The sequence below is a fragment of the Pempheris klunzingeri genome, chromosome 7, assembly GCF_042242105.1.
Source record: "Pempheris klunzingeri isolate RE-2024b chromosome 7, fPemKlu1.hap1, whole genome shotgun sequence".
In the NCBI taxonomy this organism is placed as follows: Eukaryota; Metazoa; Chordata; class Actinopteri; order Acropomatiformes; family Pempheridae; genus Pempheris; species Pempheris klunzingeri.
Window position 1 is genome coordinate 25,230,815 of NC_092018.1, and position 24,739 is coordinate 25,255,553.

Consider the following 24,739-nt stretch of genomic DNA (forward strand, 5'->3'; position numbering starts at 1 on the left):
AATAAGTTAAGGTTGATTTCGACCACCAGTCCTTATTTAAGTGCTCACTTGTCACATACTAACATACAAGGGCTCGCTGTGTGGGGGGGGGGCGAACTGGAACTCAACATGAACAAAATTACTTTGAAGTTTTTCCTTCTTTTATTTCATTACTTCAGCAAGCATTATTTACCAGGTCACTAGATCCAGATACAGCTGAAGTCAAGGTCCAGGGTCCATGTGGATGCTATTTTTAGCAGAACTGACACAGAGGTGTATGTGTCATATAAATGTCTTTCCCTTATCTACCTACTGTATATTTCTTGCTCTTAGCAGTTCGGGTGAAAACCCCAATTTAATAACTGACTCATGAATTAAAAAACATTAGCCATTGTTATTTATAGGCCCCTGCATTGCTTCCACCCACCAATGCCATTTGGTGTTAGATGGTGACGTCAATGCAGGACATTAATATTAAAACATAAGTATAGCTAAATATAATGTAGACAGTTCATGTGTCCGGGGATCAGACCTTTGCTCCGGAATATGTCTGAATTTTGGCCCAGTGACCATCAGTGCAGATGAGGTTGAGGAAAGAATTGCCTTTAAGTCTATATGTCCTCCCAAGGCTCAGAGGCTCAGCCAGTGTCAGACCCCTCACTGTATATTGACCACAGGCTGATCCGCTGGTCCTTGGATCCAGCAGCAAGCAGTCTTTGTCTGGGCTCCTGGTGGTCAGAGAAGGCCACGCATTGCACCATGTCAGTGTGGTACTGAAGCACTGCCAGCGGTCGCAGCTTCTTCCATCCAAATACCCGCACGCGATGGTCCCAACCCGCCGACGCCAGGAGTTTACCGTCCCCTCTGATACACAGCTGTGAAACCCCAGGGTTGACCAGCATCACACAGTCCTGGAGCTGTAAAACCACAGAGGAGGAGAATCTTAGCAGGTGTTTGCAGTTTAGAACCATGTATCAACCATGCATGCCTTCACATATTACTAGGACCTCCACACAGAGAGACCATGCAAAGGCCAAGGATGCATGGTGGTAGTCTTTGTGAGAACTGTCAGAGAAATCTAAAACCGCATGAGCCTATTGTTTATGCAAATAAGGAGAAAAATATAATCAGACAGACTAAATTGGTAAGTAAGTCAATTAATCACTGTCGTCTAGGAAACTGAAGCCAACACAAACACGGACGGGGAGAGACTGATCAGCTGATCCGATGACTGAGGTCCAAGTGTGAGTCTGGATGTCTGCTGAGCCTGGCTGTGGACTCCTGGGACTCAATCATCAGCCATAAAACATTATGGCACGAGGGCCGCAGGCAAATCTCTCTGCAACACATTATTTGGTTTGGAGTTAGCAAGTCGTATTTTGGAAGCATGAAGGGGTTTGTGTTACCTTTGTCACAGTTTGCAAGAAAGAGAGGGACCATCTCGCTGAAACGCTTGTTTGCAGAGGCCTTGTTGCTTTAAATGCCTCTGATGAATTACATTCACACTGAAAGGTCCGGTCAGCGGGAGACCCGATAAATATACTGTTGTAACGTCTGCCTGCTAAAGATTAGCCACAGCTCCCTCTGCCTGTGATCTACAGTGTCCCAAGGACTTTATCAATCTCTCTAAATGGGCAACATTCTGACATATTATAATGAATGGTGGCTAAGATCACTATCTAAAGGGCCTGCTGTGATGGGCATTCCTGAGGAGCGAACGTGCTCTTCCTGCGGACGAGGGATCTCTGCTGGACTTTTAGACGGGACACAAACATCTGGATATGGGAGCTGAAATCAAACTGGACAGCGTAAAATTGACTTCATAAGTTGTGTCCAGGGAGACTAATGGCCTTGGATGCAAAGGGACGTTGGGAGAATTTATCTGCAAGCTCCTGTTCCGGGCAGGAACCATCCGCAAGCTGCATGTGGAAGATATAAGCCAGGTACTCATAGCCCAAGTGGATAAAGTGGAATGCAAGGGAGAGAGGGAGCAGGGAGGAATGTCATTGATCAAAACAGAGCGAGAAAGCTACGCTCAGAACAAGCGGTGATGTGATTTCGTGATTTTTTTTTTTGTTAAATTAAAGGATTGTTGCTGGTACCACCAGTGTGAAATAGTGTTAGAGCAAACAAGCCAGATACGTTGATACAAAGAAACCTGGAGGGTGAAAGATTGTTTGGAGCTTTGTTATTACCTCAAGAAGTTGGTATGCCCCTTCCTCTCTCCATCTGGTTTGCATTAGAGGCCTGATAATGATGGGTTTAAGTGTCTGTTTTTGTTTGTTTTGCTTCCCATAGTTTGTGTCAGGAAAAGTCATTTGTTTCATTACAGGGTCAATTGTAAGCTTTAAATGGGTAATGGTGCAGTAATGGTCATTCAGCAGTGCTGGCTGGCTAATTGTTTTTACTTTGTACAGTCTGAGAAAGTAGAGAGAAAAGTGGTGAGAAAAAGGCTGTCCCGTGCTGCAATTTAAAATTAATGGTGCTCATGCGCAGCTATGCCGGCTCCTGAGCTGCCAGAGAGCCGTGTTTACTCTGTGATTTTGGTGGTGCTTGACGATGACAGCGCTGAAAAGAATGGTGGATTAATTGATTAGATTAGCAATCACAGAAAAGTGATTGCTAAATATTTGAAATTCTAATTAATTGTTTTAAGTAATTTATCAAATAAAATTCCAAACATGTGCAGACTCTGCTGCTTTATGTTATTGTAATATCTTGTATATCTTTGGGGTTTGGATTATTATGTGGACAAAAAAACAACAACATTAGAAGCCGTCAACTTGGGTTCTAAAAAACTGGGATTTGATTTTTCACTATTTTCTGACGTTTTGTAGACTAATTCATCCATTAATCACAAAACAAGCAACAGATGAATCAATCATGAAAATAAATGCAAGTTGGTGCCCGACAGTAATGTTGGTTTTGGTCTCATGCAGCATCTGTCTATGTTGTGATTAACAATGCAGCACAAGAATCAGGCTCTTTGGATACAGTATGATGATAAAAACATTAGAGTTGGGATAATGAGATGATCTATTAGTTGATTGACAGAAAAGTAACCAACAACAATATTATAACATCGTCACAGACATGATCACTAAAGTCAACAAACTCTCTGCAGGGGAGCAAAAAAGCATATTTCCAACAATGTCAAAATACACTGGTTCCAGCTTGTCAAATCTACATATTTGGTTGTTTTCTTAGTCTTCTATGAAAGTTATTTGATTTGCTTTGGATTTAGGACTGTTGGTGAGACTAAAGGAGTCTGAAGTTGCCACTTTGGGCTCTAGGAAAATACAATGATTTTATGGACTAAATGACTTGTTGATTGTGAAACAGGCAGCAGATTAATGGATAGTAAAACATTATTTCTGGATGTTAGGATAAGTCTTCCTTGTTCTTACAAAGGAAACTAAATTTGCGCGGCCACTTTAATTCCATGTTCTGCAGCAGCAGCATTGTTGTTCTTGCTGTGGAGCCACACCACTGCTGAATGATTACCAAGAAAAAGCTGCTGACTTCCAGTGCGACTATTAAGCAGGTTTCAGTCTATAATGAAATCCATTAGCTCTAACCAGGGAGTCTTGGCTCGTTCCATTTGACGCCCCATTTTTCTCCCCTTGCTTCCTTACTGTCTCATCGTAGACAGAATTCGTCTTTGGGCTACATTATTATTATTATTATTATCATTATTATTATTATTATTTTGTGATCACTCCTTTCTTTCCTGTGTTGCAGCAGGCAGACACACAGAGAAGGTTTGCTGTCCAACGCCAGCTTTCTCAGCTGTCAGGAGGATGCCGGCCCTGCTCAGCAGCTGGGCCCACCACACTTTTTGTGGCCTACGACAGATCCAACACAAACTCACACTTCAGGATCCTCTTCTCTAGCATCTCACCGACAGAGGAGACGTTCAAAAGGCACGTCCACTTGGCAGGTCTCACTCAGGCCTTGCTCCACTTTTCTCCCAGTCTTTCCCCTCAGTCTTGGCACGGATCTTGGCGCTCACGGATGTCTACTGAAACGTCCCATCATCGCTCACTCACTCGAGCCTAGCGGCTGGGAGGCTTTTCACAGGTATTTCTGACACACCCTGTCCCTGAATCACACTCGGCAGCGAGGAGATTACAGCCTTTTGTCACCTTGCCTGTCAGAGCTTGGCTCTGGCTGACAGGAGATGGACGTGTCAAACAGGTGAGCAGTCCCACTCAGAAAAGAAAGAGGGGAGGCTCAATGCAGAGAGCCATAATTTTTTATGACAGCAGCTCATACATACATCAGTGCAAGGGCAGACTGTGCCAGGTATGACCTGACCCATAAGTCAGGTCAGATCAGGATTGGCTGAGGGATGCAAGAATTCACAGAAGACACCATGCAGGTGGCTACTGACCGCAGACATCTTTACATTGTTGTGGAGATGAGGGGCAGGAGTTCCACCTGCAGAGAACTGTCATCAGTCTCAGAAATAGCGTGCTGTCAGCCATGCTTGATTTACACTGCTAATCTTCCTCTGTCTTTACCCGCTTTCTCTCTTTCCAGTATGTGACCTCTGTCTTTGTCTTTGTCCTGGAGGAGCCCGTCACTGCACTTGTCAATACATTTGAGTGGCCGCCTAAATATATGTCGATCTGGCTTAACAGCTTGTAAACCCTTACACCCACGCCCTCATAGTCTCACTCTGACACATTCCCGAAAATGCACTCTAGAAGGAAAGGAGAAAAAAAAGCTGAAGATGATGCCTCATTACTATGAGAGGATATCAGGCCAGCCAGGTCAAACAGCAGATAAAGGCCTTTGGGAGCCATGTGTAATACATTAACCTCCTTTCCCGAGGCTATCTGTCTTTATCTGGCCTTGATAAGCTCACTTCACAGCCTTTCAGCTTCACTAAATCATAACTGCACTGTGTTGTGTCACATTCAGTTTCCCCCTCCATTTCACAGAAAGCATCCATCTTCCTTGCCAGCCAGATCCACTACACTGGACTGTATCGCAGGAGTAATTTGTGGGAAGTGGGATGCTGTGGCACTTATAGCCTCCTCAGCCTTTATTGCAGCCTCCCACTGTGAACTACTGTTCCCTTTACTGCAGATGTGTTTTTTGTTTGGTTAAGGGGCCTCCGAGGTTTTGATATTTTTATTACCTCTCACGGGTCGTCCGTCAGGACCCAGGGCCGGGGTCCGCCACCCGGCACGTCCTCCCGCCCCCTTACTGCTGCCACACAAAAATACTTTTGTGGGAAGAACTGAGGATAGCTGTCTGGACGTCACACTGAGCTGCACTTCAGGATAATTTAAAAGCCCCTGTTGGATCTTTTCCCTCTCCTTGTGCTTTTTTCCTGTCATCCTCATCCTGGATTACATGCTGAATCAATATTTTGTTGCTCGAGCAAAATAAACCAAATAACCACTCTCCTCCTGTTTTTGGTATATTGAATCAAATCCCTCGTAGTGTTTTTGTAGACGCATTTTCAGGGAAAAAAATGGGGCTATGCAAATATTTCTAATTCAAGCATTCATTTGTAAAAAGCCTTGGAAAGAATAATACCCCTTCACTGAGCAGTAGTGTACTATATCAGCCTCAGGTTCCTTTCTGCTTTGATTCATGGGAGTTGGCTGCAAAATGGGAGCATTCCCTTTTGCTCATGAAATCAAGAGAATATATAGCTTCAAATGAGGCGTTTAGTCTCCGAAGCATTGGCTGTTATGTAAAATGAATTATGGCACTAAGCTGATCTCTTCTGGTGTGGCAGAAGATGCTCTGGTATGGGCTTTGGTGTGTAGTTTGAACTATCCTCAAGTATTTGTGTGTGTGTGTGCGTGCGTGTGTGAGCTGTGTTTTTAAGGTAAGTGTGCCTCTCAATAGTAGCCTGGCCAAGAGGGACTGCTTTTTAAACTGCTAAATGAGAGTATACATACTTCTTCTGTGCATTACTATGTAATATCAAGTAATTGTTTCTCACCTGGAACAACATATATTATCCAGGCCTAATGTGTGACTTTATGTCAGCCTGTGTGTGGGTGGTTTGATTCTGGAGTGACAGCCTAAGTCCAGCCCTTGGCCCCTGGCCCTGCCAACGCTGTGTAACCAGCAGCTGATTTATGGCCCCCGGAGCCCCGCTGAGCCTGTTCCTCTTTGGCCCCTGATGTTTTCCAAGAGGGCCTGGAGAAAGGTAACACTCCTCTCCCCCCATCTCCACCATTAACTTTCTATAATATTTTATGGCTTTTGGCTGACTTCCTTGAGCTGCAATTAGTTAACAGGTAGAGGTTCAGGACCTTAACCAGTGACACTTCAGTTGGACACATGAACTTTATAATGGTTCAACCAGGGAACTTATACCTCACCTGGTATTTCTGCAGCTGACAAGGCACACGTGGAAATTACATCCACAAAAAAACAGGTACACGGATTTGAAAAAAAATATATCATCATCGTCAGCTGTAACACCTGAACACTACAGTAGTTAGCAAGTGAACAGATAAGTCTAAACAGTTAGCTAAATGTAATGGATAAACATTTTAAATAAACCATTTAAACAGTCAAGTAAAAGCAATGGATAAATGACTGAAATACTTAGCTAAAAGTAATGGATAAAAATATATTGCTAAAATTAGCAAAATGAATAAATAAATGACATCTAAAAGTAATAGAAAAGCTAAAAGCTATGAAGTTATAAATAATGAAAAGTTAAAAGTACTGGATAAGTGGTGGGAAATGTTGTGTTTAAGTGTTAAATAAAAAACAAATGACTACACTTGGAATATGATATGACTGTGGGGGTTCATTAGACAAAAAAATTGGAACCACAGGATTAGACAACACCACTATCCTCTCTAAGTTCTGCTGACCTGCAGGTTGTTCTGTCTGTCCAGCATCCAAGAGGAGAGTTTCTTCTCGGAGGAGCCCGATATGCCTCTCAGACTCTTGGTGTCAAAGGTCAGGCACATGACAGGCTCAGGGTGGGCTTTGGCTTGGCTCAGCCTGGACCTCTGGGTTACATCCCACAGCAACAGGGAACCGTCCTCGTATCCAGCCAACAGAAGGGGTCCGGGACCCGAGTCTGGCTGGAAGTGAGGGAGGATGATAAGGGAAAGGAGGAGGGACAGCGGGATGGGAAGAAAGCACAGAATGAGTGGTGTGAGGGAAGACGTGAGATGAGAGCTGTGGAGTAAAACCCACAGGAACCGCTGAGTGGTGCTGGAAGCTGAGCGGAGCAGAGGTTATCATCCTGGAAGCTCCCGCTGACACTCGGAGAGACGCTGTGGGCTCCATTCGTCAGCCTGCTGCTCTCTTTTTCCAGCCCTCCATTACACCACTCCTCACTTTGCTCCTCATCCATATTACTGAGCCACAGGCCTCGCTGCCGACACTCGTATAGTCAAGTAACTGCAGAACCTACTGTTCAAATTAAGCCTGGCTTTATTTAAATCATTTAAATCCCAAATTCATTAGCTACTGTTGCATGTAGTTTTGACTGCTATTTAGTAGTTTTTTCATATATATACACTTCACATGTGCACTGATTAAGTATATTTCATCCATACCTCTATGTAGCTATATTTCTTACATCTTTATTTCTCAGGAGGAAAGTAAATTACTATTGTTATATATAACCATATATTGATTATATATTATTATATTACACACCATGCGTTAATTTGCCTCATTCTTTCATCAGCAATCAATTTCTTAAAACTATTTTCTATACGAATTATTGCAGCTGCAAATTCCAAATTTTAACAGAGATGATTTTTATGAAAATAAATAAATAAATAAATAATATTTCTTAGGCACACCATTTGGGCTGTAAATAATTACTATATCAATCAGTCGTTACATCAATTATTTTTTCAATTATTAGATGATTGATTGATCATTTAGTCTACAAAATTCTAGACAATCATACAAAACAGAGAAAAGCTGATTACCAGAGAGAACCTGGGAATCAAGCATTTTTGCTTGATTAATGACAAACAATTATTTATTAATGCACATTAATTTTCTGTCAATTGACAATTAGCTCAGCTTGCCTTGCACATGCTAACATACTAAAACAAACTTATGCACAAAAAACACACTATAGTCTTGCTTCATCTGCATTTCACCCCAGGACACTGCAGATCGAGCCGCAATGTTTACAACTGGTGAAACAATCAGAGTAAATCTTTCAAACCACATGAAATGAAATGAAATGAAACCAGGTGAACAAACAAGCAACAGGCACAAAACTGAAACCACACTACCTCTGTTAAATATATAGAGCAACCTGTAGCCAGTACAAAATGTACCTATATGCATATTAAAAAAAGAGGAAAGGAAGGAGTATGATATATATAAGGAATGATAAACCGGTGGCTTCCCATTGTTGGGGAGTCACAGATAACGTCTCAGCGCTAGCTTTTTCTGAAGGAGTGTGTGTGTTCAAACAGGCCCAGAGGTTGTGTGGAGGTATACAGCGAGCTTGTAAATCACTTCTGTGAACGAGAACATAAAGGTGAACTGATAAAAACGGGGGCTTCCTACTGTATATCAACCAAACACTGGAGGGAAAAAAGGAGAAGAAGAGACAAGGAGGAGGACGGGGAATGGATCAAGAGAAGAAGGTAGGGACATCTGGTGAGATCTGACCTCAATTCCTCTGTGTACATACATGAAGGCTTGTCGCTTACTAGAACACATCCCCTCACATGCACCCAAGCCCGGAGTGTAGTCCAAACAATGACTTAAAAATTTCATAATACATGTCAGCAGTCCTATGAATACATGGCGCATATATAAACCCTGTCCTGTCTCAGGCCTTTCCTTTAAAATACCATGTCAGGTCCCCAGCAACAGTACTGTGCCCAAGTAGGGAGGGAAAGAAATTTTTTCCATATGTGCAAGGGGCCTCGTCTGCCATTTTTTCATCCATCTTCAAGTCCTCTTCTCACTTAACGCTCTATATTTCTCTTCTTCCAGCTTTAAACAAATTGTAGACAGAGTCGTGTATTCCTTCCAAACACATCAGCAAGGACGAACACTGAGGGATTATGAAAACAAATAAAAACAAGTGAAAATCAGTGGCCCCCGCTTGCTGCTTGCTGGCAGGGACCGGGCTAAGCGTTCCAGGCTTGGGGCCCACCGTTTTACTTAAGTGTAGGACCTCCTTGATTGATGATGTCATGGGTCAGAGGTCGGGGAACCCTGGGTAGACACCTAATTCATTATATCCTCCACAGGCCTTTCTACAAGAGGGCTCTCTGCTGGAGTGGGGCCGGGGATCTGGGTAGAGATTCATCACCACAGAACAGCTGGAAAGACAGATGGATGGAAGCTGGTTGCAGAGGCAGGAGAGGGCAGTGAAGCCGGGCCGTTTGGAGAACGGCTACTAGTTGGGCCTCAATTTGTTAATAATCAGATGACCCCATGCCATTTTTTGCAAAACTGTATTTATAGAGCTCATTCAAGTGTAAACATCATTATCATTATTAGCAATGCATCAATTTCATTTCAAGCCAGTGGGCTGACAGCCCTATATTTAGCTGTGAGTCCGGTCTGTTGGTCGTCCAGGCGGTTGGTTCAGACCACCCTGGGCCAAGAGTTAGGGGCTTTCACACTTCAAGTTTTTACCCATTTTCTCCTGTGTCTCAAGCAGTTTTCATTTCCCCTTGATGCTGAGGCAACAAGGATACGACCTATGGAGGCACTACAACGAACTTTAACAAACACACACCATCACTAAAATTACTGAATCATTAGATCTAAATAAGTGTTTCCTCCGAGTGCTCAGCTCAAGAGAAATTCACTGCACGTACAGAAATCAACTCCATACTCAGCTTTTCTCCTGGAGCTGAAACTGTAGCAATCTTGTCATTATTTTATTCATTTGCTGAAACTTCCTTAATCTGTTAATTATTTCATCTATTAAATGTCAGAAAAAACGTGTAAAAGGCCTATCACGATTTCCTAAAGCGGAAAGTCTCATCTTTAAATTGCTTGTTTGGTCTGACAGTCCAAAGCCGACTCAAAACAAATACTGTCACAAGACAAAAATCCTTGAAACACGACTTAAAGGATTAATCATCAAATAAGTAACTAGTTTAATTTCTGACAATCAACTTGGTTAATTTGCTAATAGTTTCCTACCATTTCTCCATCTATGCAAAAACCATGTCTTTCCTCTTTCTCACATTAATTTTCTCGGACTCAGTGAATCGATAGATTTACATGCTCAATATGCTTCTACGCCTGTCTTTAATTAGAAACCGTTGAATTGAACTGAACTTTATTGCAACATGTTTATCAGATCTCAATCTTTTCCTGTGTGCATGACCAGAGATCTTGATTAAAATGAGAAAGACGTGATTTCAAGCATTTGCCCGAGCATTACAAGAGAGATATACTTTGTTCCGGAGATTTAACTGAAATTCAATTTTCATTTTGAGAAGATATTTTCTAAAAAGTGATCTCTGTGAAATTTGTCACTAGGACAAGATAGTCTAAGTCAGGCCTGTGGGCAGAGTAGATCAAGGGTCAATCAACCATCAATCGTTAGTGACCTTAATTTGTTCTTAGTAGTTTAATGACACAAAACACGTCTGGTTTGATTGACTGAGGCCAGTGACAAGCAGACAGCTGTTGCATCCTGCAGGAGAGGTGAGCAGAGGCTTGGTGAGCTTTGCTTTAAGCCTCAGAGGCCCGTATCTGTTGTGTGTACACAGCATCTGAAGTCTTTTCCAGTAATAACAGAGGTTTTAGCAGATAAAACCTGAACACTAACAAACAAGCAGACTGAGGTCTTAGGACCCTGTGCACACATGTTACACTCCAAGGCTAAATCAAAGATCAGCTGGGAGAACCAAACACTGGCTGCTGACTTCAACTCAAATTACATGTCAATTTGATGTTAATCCTTAGAAGAAGAAAAATTAAGTTGAATAGTTGTTGTAAGAAATAAAAACACAATGCCTGACTTGAAACAATATTTTGGCTATAGCCTTTTTATGTTGTAGTTTTTATAGTCTCTTAAACTGGAGTAAATTGATTTAATCCCCAGGTTTGCTCTCTCTATTGGAACTGATTTTTGTTGACTCAGTATATGCAATTTATTCTTCTAACTTGGTGTGCTGTGCACATTTAGATTTTACTTTTACTATTTCTAATACATTAAATAGTATTTATTATATTTGTTAAGCTGGAAGTTGTTCTCACTAACCAAGCGTAGGAGAGAGTGGAACAAGTTGCACATGTTGCCTGCTAATAAACAAATATTTGTCGGTTCATGATATTTGCTCATATATTCATTCTAATTATTAATACACAACATTGTTAAGAACAGTTAATAAATAAATGCTGCTACATGATAAATAAAAGGCCTCAAATAGACCCGGTGATCGGTAATGGCCAATGCTAGTTCTCGCTTTTGGTGACTCGCCCAAAAAATCCTGATCGAAGCACTCCTGGATTAGATCACTGTTTTGAAAGGGAACTTTCTCTAGCAGTAGATGTGAGGAGGAAAAGGAACGCACGGCCGCAGCCTCTCAGCACAGCCCAGTTCAGTTTATGGTGTGGGCTTAATGCACACATAAGAACAATGTCATGTTTTTTTGCACACTGAGGGTTTTGCTATTTTTCTAATTACATGAAAACTGTCAAAAAGGCGGCTGTCATTGTACAATACAACAGCTCAAGCAATATTTTAAATGATTAATAAGAGCACTCTCATGCTGTTCCAGTAATCCTGGATTTTGAGCATAGTTGTGCTGTGTGTCATATAGGATTTAGGATTTATAGGATTTAGCCTTAAATGTATTGTCTCTCTAACATGTGGTCAGGAACAATAGCTGAATATTAAGCTTTTAGGCTAATTCTGGCTCATTTACAGTAGATCAATGAGCGCTGTCTTCCTTAAATAAACTAATACAAAACATAACATAATAAACATAATCTAAATGTAATTAGAGAGAAGTATGTGGGTGACATACTGAATTTATTGTATATTCAGCAAAGACTTGTATGTCATTTCCTTATGTGGTAAGTCCTTCCAAAATTATGAACATCCGTGAGACCAACAGCTTGTTTGCTGATGTGGTCGCCACAGGCCTCAGGCAGGCACTGCTTCAACATAAGGAACCAATCGTTTCCTCCGGTTTCTGTCCTGGTCCACCATGATGTCATGGCCACGAGGCAGCAAGGTGATGAGCTGAGAGTGATGGATATCTGTATAGGAACATTTCCTTTTCCCCGCCAGCCTCTGTTCACATTAAAAGCCTTGCACATCATACATCAATACCGTCCCCCTGGCCAAGCCCTACATCCACACACACGTCAAAGCCCACATGTGGAGGCACTTTCCTCCTCCACGTCTGCTGTACTGTTCACCGCTTCACAGCCAATCAAATTTAGAGAAATCAGATAGTAAGCTCTGTCACCTTTCAGACATATCCCAGCATATGAACTAAATGCTGGGTGGGATTTTGCTGAAGGGATACTGAATTGAGAAGAAAGAGCGGTTTAACACTGCATTTAATCTTTTCCATAAACTCCAGCAGAGAGGGCTTGAAGGCCGACAATAAATCTGTTGGTGAGCCTGTCTTGAAAATAATGGAGCATAATCGCTTCTCGTCCCAACGGTGGGAAGAAGACAGAGAGGAGATCGTTGCCAGTGGCTTCTTCATGGTGTGTGTGTGTGATAGAGAGAGACAAGGTGGAGAGAGGGGATGATGGTGTCAGCTGCTGCCTCCTGCTGTGTGAGGTCAAGGAAACAGTGGGTAGCATATGAGCTTTTGATGTGAAAGGCAACATGTGCATTTTTACGTATGACTGACAGACAGACAGAATGTGTGGGTGGAGTCTCCAACCAGCCTGCATGTGTGTGTGTGTGTGTGTGTGTGAAAGCCGGTGTACACACTCTCACAAACGCACACGCAGCGGACTGTTTCCAGTCTCTTCCCACTGCACAGACGTCTCGACTCGCTCGGTGTAACAGATGAACATGCCTCGGCCTTGAAAGGCATCAGCCTGAAATGATTTAGATTCACCTGGGCCCTTTGGCTTTGAAGTCAGACAGCTGCCTGTGCTGTATTACAATGATATTATATAATTTATAATGATATAATTGATCATTATGTTTCCTGGCACTCAACGCTGAACCAGCACTAGTTCATAAATCAGATGATGAAAGGTGGGTGTAACAGTGAAATCAAAGGGAGAGAAAGACAAATACAAACACACTGTCAGCATGCATTGTGAGACTCTAACTTGTCTACATAATAATTTCACAACACACAATAAAGGTGACCCTTTAAGTTTTGTAATGTCATGTTTTGTAATTGCCTTATTTAAGTAACTAATTAATGTTACTGGAATATAGGCCTGTGACACTAAATGGGCACAAGCCAGCAGCCAACCATAGTCTGACTTTAGAACTGTTGACTGTGTTTTGATTTCTGTTGCCTGTAAACTGTGCAGCATTTATTCCAACCATCCACAGTCTTGCGTAGGTCTAAAACCCGACTTTGTCCCCCAAAGCCCCAAGAGTTAATAATTAACCATGAAAATAATTACAGGCTCTCGTTAAATGGCTGGAAAATAAAACTTTCGACAGCATTTACAAAATAGAAAGCAAACTTTCTGCTCAGATCAGATTGGATGTACAGCTGCAGGCTGATATATGGCTGTGAACCCCCGGCCCTTCCAAACGCTCTAATTACAGTGTTGGAGCTCGCTGCCAGCTGAGAAGAAAATGCTTGGAAAAATGGCCCAGGACGAGTTGTTGGGCTGTAAATCATGTGCCACGTCTCTCAAGTGCATTTTTGTTGACTTTTCTATTATTGCGCCTTGTTATGGGCTGCTGGCCAATCAGAAGAAAGTAGGTAAGTATTGAAAAAGTACCCTTTAAAACAAGGAAAAAGATGATACAGAAACCCCTGCTTTTGATAATGGCTGCCAAGGTTAACTCGTTGAACTTGAGACGTAACTACAGAGAGATACAATGCTACTGTTTTGGAGTTGAGGTAAAATTAATACAACAATTTCTATTAAATTGACATTTGAGACAGCTTCCTGGTGCTTACCTGCCACAGTTTGATACACATGACCATCCCAAGCTTAGCGTCTGGCACCAGGGTACAGACTGGGGTCTTGCTGGGTAGCTCAATAATTCTGATCTGCAGAAAACAAATGACAATTCGATTATAAAACCCACAGGAGACAACTGACCTGTTCCCCTCTGCACTCTACAGCCTGTCAAGCAGCTATGGACACACTGGGGCTGAGTTTTGTGGGGTTCCCTGTGGACCCACAGAAGAACTGATAAGCTGCCTCATCTCTGATTGAGGCAAGCAGCTCGAGACCACACCTTAATCTCCGACTGTCATTAGCTGAGTTACATTGTTGTGAGGTAGACACCAAGTTTTCACAAAGAAGAGATATTAAAATTGCATCCGGCTAGAGAAAAAGTCAGGGGTTTGCCGATGTCACTGGGCTTCCTCCTCTGGGGACCATGATATCTGCCCCAAACTTCATGCCAATCCGTCCAATAAATGGTGGACACACAGACCGACACGGTCATCCCTGTTCATGTGCCGCACCTTGTGGTATGCGGCCTGCTATCATCACTTTTCATTAATTCTACACTTCTACAGGTGTCATGCTGAACTGCTTTGCACAGCTTCAAAGTACGTAACTTTTATCAGGCTCATACTCTAGGTTTGAGGTTAAATCCAACTGGTAGGCAGGCGTGCATATGAAAAGTGTCTTCTTTCAAATTATTTTATGAATTTATTAAATATATCCTCAAGTATTTTTGCTTTCATTTGTCTGTTTTCATTATACCTGCTCTAATGTTGTTCTCATCATTGAGTTACACTTACACACACAAATTAAAGCCGTACGTATATTTATCTACAAACTGTCTGCCAAGTCATGATTTGCTTGTCTTCTGAATTCAAATAAAGCAGCAACCCGAACCTGACATTGTGGTTCAGGACTACCACAGATCAGTGCCTCCAACCAGCAGTATAGTACCATCCATCAGTGCAGAGCAGCCGCCCCACTGTCTATAATAAATCCTGCTAAAGCCCAACCCCGTGACATGAATGGTGCTTTCCTGCACACATTGGCACTGATTCACACAGCCTAATGAAGCCAATGATAAAGTGTGTACCTTTGTATGTGTGTACCCACATCATGACCAAAACTCATTCCTTCGACTTCCTCTGTGCTTATGATCCGCATATTCATCCTCATTAGGCCTCAGATTAAACAGTCCTTTAAGGGAGCGATCTGTATTTTAGCGCTAGGCCACATCTGTCCTGCATGTTTACCTCTGCGTGCCTGACAAAGAGGGCCTTTAAGGACTTCTCTGTGCCTCAGGTGATCACTGTTCTTGTGTGGCATCACACTGCCCATAAATAAAACACCCACACTATTAATTAATGTTTCTGCCGTGGCAGCAACCTGCTGCCGGGAATCTAACTGTGAGCAGTAAACAGTAAAACCACCTGAAATAGCTAAGAAGGAAACTGGTATTCTGTGTTCATATTGCCTATGGCACGGAATCATGCCATTGTGCATGTTTCGTGGCAAGTGCACATGTATTGTTTCTTGAGGGAATTTATCCATGTGGGTGTTTTTTCTGTGGATACATGATAAGAATTTGGCTTGGCCAGTTATGTCTGAGGAATGGGGTGGGGAGACAGAATGACAAAATCGGCTGTGGCCTGTTTTGGTCCAACTTGTATGGGTGGGTGTGTGTGTGTGTGTGTGTGTGTGTTTCTGTCTGTCTTTCTGTCTGTTGGGACAATGGCATTATTGAGGTGCAGGGAGTCACAGGCGCCCTGATGCCTGGCCTGCTGGACTGGGGTTAGCAGAGGCACGTTTGGCTGGATCAGGTGACTGCTCCGTCCCTTTCAAGTGTGGCTCCTCCACAGCGGAGCAAGTAACATGAATCTGGAGGCAATAAAAGATGGCTGAATCGGTGGCTGCCCTTCTCCCCATCCTCCCTCACTCCACACAAAACACTACAGGGTTTGTGGGTGTTGAGCATTAACTACCAGACATATTATGCAGACGGAACTGTGATCTCATTCCAGCGCACAATCTCTCAGGCCTGGGAATTTTCTTTTTAATGGACCAGTCTAAGATGAAAATGGTAACATGCACTTTGATTATTTCATCAGCCAAAGTAGCAGCCGCCTTCAGGAAAGCACAATTAAACATGCTTTCTTAGGACCTCACAGAGCTATTAGGTGTGTTAGACAAATGGATTCAGAGAATAGTACGTCACAAGCCACAGCCAAACCTAACAGACATTTAGCTGGTGGTAGAATACACATGACCTTTTTGATTTAATAAATAACAATATGTAAGATCATTATTTTTACATATGATAACATGCCATTAATTCAACTAAAATTTCACAGGAAACACTGAAAACTTTGGCATGAAAGGTGACATTCCTGCATTTGGTTTTGTACATGCACTTATCCTTTTCAGGGTTGCATGAGCTAGAGCTCATCCCAGCATGCACTGAGTGAGAGGCAGTGTACAAAATGAATTGGTCGCCTAATTTATAAAACAGCAGCCAAACACATTGCACTCACAGGAACGCCAACAGAAAAATTTAGTCTCCATTCATGGTGTCTAACCTCCTCTGTCTGTTGTCCGGCAAAAGCCAGCAAGTGGGTTCCAGGGCTCGTCTCCAGCAAGGAGCACTGACAGAATCCAACACTGCCAGTCCACACAGAGTCCACCACCTCACTGCGACCTTCGCTCAGATCCCACACACAGACCTGCGTGTCCCGTCCCTGACTGCTCCAGCAACACCAAGAACAAAACCAGACAAAAGCTGCAGTTATTTGCCTATTTCAAAACACACTCCTGGCATCTCAAAAGCTGTGTGACAGTGGAAGCTTACTATTAAAGCTTAGTTAAAAGGAAAACCACTAATTCTGTAATTAACAACATTTTCAGTACAAATAATATTTTAGAAACAGAAACAGTAAGAGAAGGATGGGTGAGCCATCTTATCAGAAGGTTAGGAGACAAAGAGAGGCGTCATCCTCACCTGATGAGGGCATCTGTCGCCTGCAGTGTGCTGACCCACATGACCGAGCTACCAGAATGACCTTCTAGAACCTTCTCAGCTCTCCTGGTGTTCAGGTTCCAGATATGGATGGCACCTTTCCCTGAACTGCAAAACCCACCAGGACACTTATGAAGGCTGTTTATGTTCCTCATACAGGATATACACAACATACCATTCAACACTGCTCAGCTCTCGTCAATGGTCATATCTGCTCTTGTCCAAACTTACAAATAATGAAATAATATTGAAGCTTTTGGTGCGAGGTGCTTTAGTAGCTGGTCGTGCACATCCCAACTCTTGACCTGTTTTAAAAACTGAAGTGAATCGTGTTATGCTGGCTCGGTATCTACTTATCACACATAATAAAACAAACCTGTCTATGTGTGTCTTTTGATCGACCTACTGAAGGCACCATCATAGTGAGAAGAGGAGGGGATGAACAAAAACATCTTCACTGTGTGAGGAAGATGAGGTGTCAAAATTATTAATGTTGAGATTAATGACTCACCCAGAAAATAGGCGGGGAGTGTCCCCTCCACGGCAGCTAAAGTGAAGGGTGTTGAGGGGCCCGCCAGCCCCCCTCAGGGTGTAGATGGGGGACGGAGCCGGACGAGACATCCCTGGGTCATGCAAGGAGGCCTCAAGCCCGTGTCATGACATCCACTGAAACAACAACAAGAAAAGTGAGCTGAGAGATGAGTTACTTCTGTGACAGGCTGGACAGAAACAGCAAAAGCCTCCAACGATTATGTGTCGTTTCAGCAGAAATGATGAGCATTCCCGTTAAAACAGGCTAATTGTATTCCTCTTAAGAGTAAAAGATAGTATGGGCCTACAATCCAAAATCTCAGAAACCTAGTCGTTTCATTTTGTTTTTGCACAAACACTGAGCAAAGATCGTCAGAAAGCAGCTCCACTTTGCCTCGAAGCATTTCTCTTCCACACAGCAGACAGTTGTGTTGAAAGTATCGTCTGTATTTTCTCTATTGTTAGTAGCTACAAACCCTGTGGCTCTCTCCGTCTCCCTGCTTCTAGTCTACATGATAAAACCTCTCTTACTCAATACGTCATAAATCACAGCACCTGACAGCTTAATTACAGTAAACAGACGGAGATTCAGGCTTCTCACTCCTCTTGTGATCAACAGCCGTTGTCCCAGAGGCAGGGGTAACAGCGTAGGCTTTCATGTCGGTTGTAGGCTGGGCAGCTGAGGAAACCCAACCGACCGCAGGTATGCTGCAAGGAAATGATGCGTCAACATTAAACTGCAGCACAATCACTTATAAGTGACTCTTAGTGATTTGCATAGCCAATATACACCTATCCATGCATGTTGTGAATTGCTTATTGTATTTACAATCACAGGGGGCTCATTTTTATACCTATATGTATTATATATATGTATGTGCAGTTCATAATTTCAGGATGGCACATCTCACCCTCTTAGTGTTATGGGAAACAATGAACATTCAAAAACCTGTGAAAACAACAACCCACTCAAATATAAATAAAGAATTAACCTACTAATTAAAATAAAAAGGCTCGGTGGCTGTCTCCCCTCAGGCTGGTAAGTAAATTCCTTCCCAACCACACCGAAATAATTTTTTTCTACCAGGTTGTCTGCAATAACATGTTCACCTACACCAAATACTAAATTACTAAATGTGACTTTTCCAAAAATCAGCCAAACCACACTACTAAAAGTTCTAGATCTAAAGTAGCGAGAAAAAACACACACAAAGCTGTCTTAAGCTGAAAGGAATGATTTGACATTTTTGGACAAGATGCTTATTTGCCTTCTTGCCAAGAGATAGATGAGAAGGTATCATTCCGTTCAATAGAAGGCTGAAGCCATGAGACAATTACCTCGCTTAGTATAAAGGCTGGAAACTGCTGGCCTGGATCTCCACCTAGCAGCACCTCTAAATATCAGTAAGCAACACTTTAGAGATCACATTTGTTTAATATATATCACAACCTCACCACCCCCTCCTCCACTTTTACTTATCATAACCTTTGCTCCCTGCAATCAGTGGACACTGAAACTGGAGCCCGAGGCATTCAGGAGCAACTCATTTCAGGAGGTTAGTGGTTAAATTGTCCATGTGAGTCTGTGAAGCGGAGAGACAGAGACCCCTGACCAGCCTGCCTAATTAAGGACACAATGCTGCAGTTCGATGGGCTCACAGGCACACAATCAACACATCAGCTTTACTATCGGTTTACCATAGAGACACACTGCCTGCAAGCAAAACAGAGCATTTTCCGTGCTCACCATAGAAAAGATGGCCCTAAAACCCATACAAATATGTAAAATGACAAAAATAAACACTTAGTGTTAATGTGGAATGACCATTCATACTCAACTCATACAAAACGACAGGAAAGCATTCGGCCAACAACTGTACAGACTTGTTTTTTGTGGTATGAAGAAAATTGTAAAAACCGTCAACAGTGTTTTTGTGAGGGTCTGTCAGTTAAGCTGTGAACGGGTGGGTAAGGCTGCATTCCTGAGTCCTGTGCGAGTATGTGACAGGGTGAGGCTCACCCTGATAACAGGTGGATTAAGCACTCCTTATTGTCCTCTTACAGCCGGCCCGCATGGAGCTGTGTGAAGTCACGGATACAGCAGCCTGGAACTGGCTGTTTTCATTGTCTCGTGGCCAGCGCCTGTAAGACTTTCCAATAGTGATCACAGCTCACTGTTAACCACACACACACACACACACACACAACAGCTGGGGACAGTGATGGAGATGTCACTGTGGGTCTGCAAAGTCAAATTTATATCCAAAAGATGAGCATAATGGCCAGTTTCCCCTGTCACATCTTCCTAAGTAGCCAAGTGCGTCTGTTCTCAAGGCGTCAGCATTTCCAGTGTCTGAACTGCCCCCAACAATAGGTCTGCTGTGGCGGCTGCAAGTGAGTCACCCACAAACCCAAATACAAACATGCAGGCAGCTCAGGAAGGGAGAGACGGATACTGTAAACAAACAAGACAGTGGCAGGATGTCACTCAAATCTATTTGCAAGGTCCCTTAAATTGTTCCTTGCTTGCAGAGAGAGGAGGCCGAGCAAACAATCGAGCCAGTCACTTGTCAGGCCTGCCTGTGTGTTTGACATCAAAACATCTCTGGTGAACTGCTGCGGTAGCGGCAGTATGGAGCTGGGGTGGGTAAGATGCTCTGGTCACAGACTCTCAAGGACTCTCAAGGAATTTTCAACTAACTTGCTCTGCTCAGAAAGTCACTGCACCCAGCGGTTTTAATGAATCTAAGAAGCTCTTACAAACTAATTGAGCAATAGATACAAAAAAAAAAAAAAAAAAAACAGGTCAGGGAACTTTCTTATTACACATGCCGCACATTACACAGGAAAAATTACACAATATGGATAACTAGCTCTGCCTAATTAAACTTGTGCGTCTTGGAAAGAGCATAATAAATCAGACTGACTGATTAATATACCTGAGCTGGATATGGGAGCCAGTGGGAAGAGGCAAGAGAGGAGGACTGAGGCTCCTGCTGGCCCTGAAACAGATAAGACAGCTCTGGGGTAATCTGACTCTAAGTCCATGGATAAAGGCAGTTTGTCTCTTCTTGGGCCGTCTGTCCACACCTACTGGGTAATTAGGCCTAATTATGAGAGAAAGGTCTGCTTCCCCTTCATGTTATTAAATAAGAGCCAGCCTCGTCCGCCAAGGATCTCTCAACACCAGCAAGGGGCTGGCGACCTTCAGATCAAACGCAGCCACTATCTGTGCCCCCCCCATCCTCTCCCTCGACTCCAGCACCCATTCCCCTCCTCGGCATTGCTGCACATATGAGGGCTTGAGGAGGGAGGGGATAGAGAGGGTATTCGTTATGATATAGGGCATCAAAGTTTTTTTGGTTTTTTTGAGTAGAGGTGAGGGGGGAGTCCTGTCCACATTCCTCGCTTGGCTCTTTAGTGCTGGTATCATGTGATCGGCAGCTACCTACCTGAGCTGCCCCCTTGTCAAATTCTGCCATTCATAAATAAGAGCAGGGAGGGAGGGATATACTGATCACAGGGGTTTTATTATAGAAGCTTTATAATGCCCTAGCTTCACTGGAGCCATTATGGAGGCATGGGATCCCAAGATCCCCTGCTGATATCAGCTTCGTCAAATATGAGATCTGAGCTGCATGATGAAAACTGAAAGTAGATTACACATAACTCAAAGCCTGCATTCTAGATAGGCCTTCCAATGAAAAATCCAACTCCATAATGTTTCAAACTAATAGTATCTTTTTCTGTAGCTTCTCTGCCAGCCTGAAAAAATTTAGATATCAGGGAGAAAGATGCCAAATCCAGCTGGTGCTGCTGTATCATACCCCAGCTATAAGTCATTCTCCTGTTTATCACAGGCAGTGGTCTTATCTGCCGTTTCCCTGCTTTTCACTGTCTCGCCAAGGGGGCACTTCCACCTCGCTGACTGGTCAGTGGGTGGTGAGCTGGTGCTATGATCATTAGTCAGCCTTTCTGCCCTAACCCTCCCCCAACCAATACAGATCCTTCTGAGGAGGAAACCAACCTGCCAAATAAAGAGCGGGGTCCATTATAAAAGTCCAGTTACACAAACAACATGGGAAGTGGCGAGGAAGACACACACCCTTTATTGTGTCTTGGTGGGGTTATCTGGACTGGATAAACAGCCCAGCGTCAGATAGAGGCTGAAGTCAGACACAAGTGCACCAACACCCACTGTCAGTCACAGATCCAATGAGTGGGAAGAGGTGGTATTGTTCGTGTGAATGGCGTGAATGCTAAACAGGGGCCATTGCAGATAAGAACTAAATGCCTTGTGGGTGTCATTGAGCCAGGCACTGATAGAGCACTGTGTCAGAGGGTCCTGTTTTAGGAGGCCCTGACTGCGGCCAACAGGTACCAGGACCTTATCTGTTTGCATTATCACCCATTTCCTCCATGAGGTCATTTACCTGGACACTAAAGGATAAAGGGACACAAGAGGGTCGACAGCTCAAGTGTCATCATACATCTCCACACGTTACGGGTGTGATGGGCTATTGGCTCTGCAGGGATTTTGCTGTCCATACAGCAAAGATATGAGAACAAGTAAATGTTTACCGTGCCATAATCCCAATAAGACATCATGCCATAGGTGACAAAGAAAACAGAACAACAAGATGTTACACTTTGTCAAAGAGCACATCCCCTAGTGTTACACCTGTCGGTCATCTTCAGGTGTGTGATGAGTGACTGCATGAAGACTAAGCAGTGTACAGTGAAAGGTTTGACAGAGTGCTAACTGTATGTTATGAACAGCTTCCGGAGCTCAGTGAGAACTCTTCTGACATATTTAAAAAGCTCTAACAATTGGCAAGATGAACAAACCCTAACCCTAACCCTAGGCTGTAAATGTGTATTAGCATAGGAGCTTCATGATCAATGAGTACATAACTCCACCAAGGCTGTATTAATCCTTTTCAATATTCCATATTTTCATATTAAAGATGACAGCATGTAAATTATTATAGAAAATATTAAGAAATATTAAAACTGCATCTGGATTTAAGTTTTCTTAAAAATACTCTTGACAATCAAAAGAGTAGCTGAAATGTTTAAAGCTCTCCCAGGTCTCCCACACATTGCTTTCTTCCAAAATAAAGCTGCACTACAGCCAGTTCATGAGCTTATCTATGAACTGTCATACCAAACGCCATTAAAAAAAATCAGGCAGTTTCTGTTGTGTTGGTAAGTGGCAGACACACACACCTCAGTGAAAGCCATTCATAGAAGGCCCATTTCACCCACAAGCAGCACTTCATTTTAAATAAAGCAAAACTTTCACAATAACACACTGTTCGGTGTCTCTCTGGAGTATATACTGCTGGAGGACGATTGGAGGTCTAATATTTGAGTTAGTTATGAAAGTTAGTAATTTAGTATTCAGCAGTTTAGTCCATCCATCCCTCGTCTATACCGCTTATCCTTAAGGGTCATGGGCCAGGCGGTGCACACCCTGGACTGGTCACCCGTCAATCACAGGGCCAACACACAGAGACAGACAACCATTCACACTCACACACATTTAGAGCGACCATTTAATGCAAACTGCACACAGAAAGACCCCAAGTTCAAACTGTAAACCAGTCGGTCAGCAGATTCGAACCTAGAACCTTCCTGCTGTGAGGCTGGCCTTAGTGGTTCAGTGTTTTATATAAAACTGGGATTGTATTGGTGGAGATACACTGGTGTTTTCATTTACTTTGCATGTAAAGCCCTCTTAAATACACCAGCCTAGATAAAGTTATGATAATACTTAGAATAGGATTAGTCTGATTTAAAGTACTGACAAAATACTAAATCAGACTGGGTGTCAAAAAGGGAATGAGAGAAAAGGAGTGTAGCTGAGAATTGTGGATCAGCTAGACAGTTAAATGTTGTTAAATCGCCAAAGTTTTGAATGCAGTTTGGTAATGTTATGTTCTGTGCGACTCAACTCAGGGCTGCGTTATTGTCAGTGTTCATTACTTACTTCTCAGAGGCTGAAGCATAAACTTGAATGTTGAAACAGAAAAGATAAGATTATAAATAGGAGCACTTAGGTTACACAGTCACTCGTGTTATTTACAAGAAGGTTAGCAACAAGCTAGCAACTACCCACAACAGCTAAAAACGACACACAACAGCTACATGTTGTTACTACACGGTAGGCGTGATGTCAGGGTAAAGCGGGCTCCTTCTGGTAAAATAGAAGCTTTAACAAAATACCATTTGAGTGAGACACCGGTGTTTCCACAGATGTCAGGCGGACTCGGACAGCTCTGCAAGGAAGAGATACAAAACATGCGCCGGTGCTGAAGGACCTCTATTTACAGCGGGTGAGCTGCCCAGCAAAGTGCCTGTACAAAAAGAGTCAACACTCTCACTCTCCCTCTCTCTCGTTATGAAAGTACTGAATGGATATATAAACATAAATAGTTAGGAGTACATTGGATAAAAAACAAGCTGCACAATACTCCAGCATATAATTAAAATCTGGTTAGGATGAGTGTTGTTAGATTGTCACTTAACATGTGTATTTTCTACTTAAGACAAGAGAAGGAAGGGATTGAATAAATCAGACAACAAAATAGATATAGCCTACCAGTAAGCTCTGTTAAATTCCTACATCTTCTATAACGGGCTACTGAACACTCTTGACTACCTAAAGAAACCCACCAGAAAGTGAGTGATAACTACAGAACTCTCAAAGCCTTAGAATACTGCACTAACAGGAGAGTCTTTATTTTTTTTCATCCTTTTCAGTCTAATGGAGAAAGAGAGACAGAGAAAACACAGGGCCCTAATCCACAGAGCACACAGGCCCCTTTCATGGGAGTGCTGGGAGAGACCTTTATTTGTCCATTCCTATCATGGAGAAAGAGGGTTTCAAGCTCGGCTAGGTCTGAGCTGGAAGATTAGATGAAACCAGAGTGTTTTAAACCTCTTCTGTGGCCGTGGATTAGAGTCAGCCAGTCCCCCTGATGCACCCTGAAATGAAACAATACGGAGCACAGGTGGCTCAGTGGGAGAAGGTGCATAACATGTAGAGCACAGCAGGTTAGAAACCGAAATAATCTCTTGGTCCAAGCAACAGAAAAAACCCAGAAAGATTAAGAATAACACTCATTCAAGGGAGGGAAAATACTTGACATACAC

The 24,739-nt window shown here is 42.9% G+C and overlaps 1 protein-coding gene across 2 annotated transcripts; it reads right to left on the reverse strand.

Moving 5' to 3' along the window:
• Nucleotides 1–128: 128 nt before the first annotated feature.
• On the reverse strand, nt 129–23,895 carry gnb1l (guanine nucleotide binding protein (G protein), beta polypeptide 1-like). Of its 2 annotated transcripts, none has more exons than XM_070834075.1 (7): nt 23,810–23,895; nt 17,562–17,716; nt 17,033–17,158; nt 16,614–16,776; nt 14,040–14,132; nt 6,834–7,049; nt 129–896 (listed from the first exon to the last, which is right to left on the reverse strand). In XM_070834075.1, the coding sequence occupies exons 2-7, from the start codon at nt 17,669–17,671 to the stop codon at nt 618–620; spliced, it is 987 nt and encodes a 328-aa protein (XP_070690176.1). In that variant the 5' UTR covers nt 17,672–17,716; nt 23,810–23,895; the 3' UTR covers nt 129–617. The 2 variants fall into 2 exon arrangements, with proteins under 2 accessions (XP_070690176.1, XP_070690177.1); XM_070834076.1 differs by lacking the exon at nt 23,810–23,895 and adding an exon at nt 20,521–20,554.
• Nucleotides 23,896–24,739: the final 844 nt, after the last annotated feature.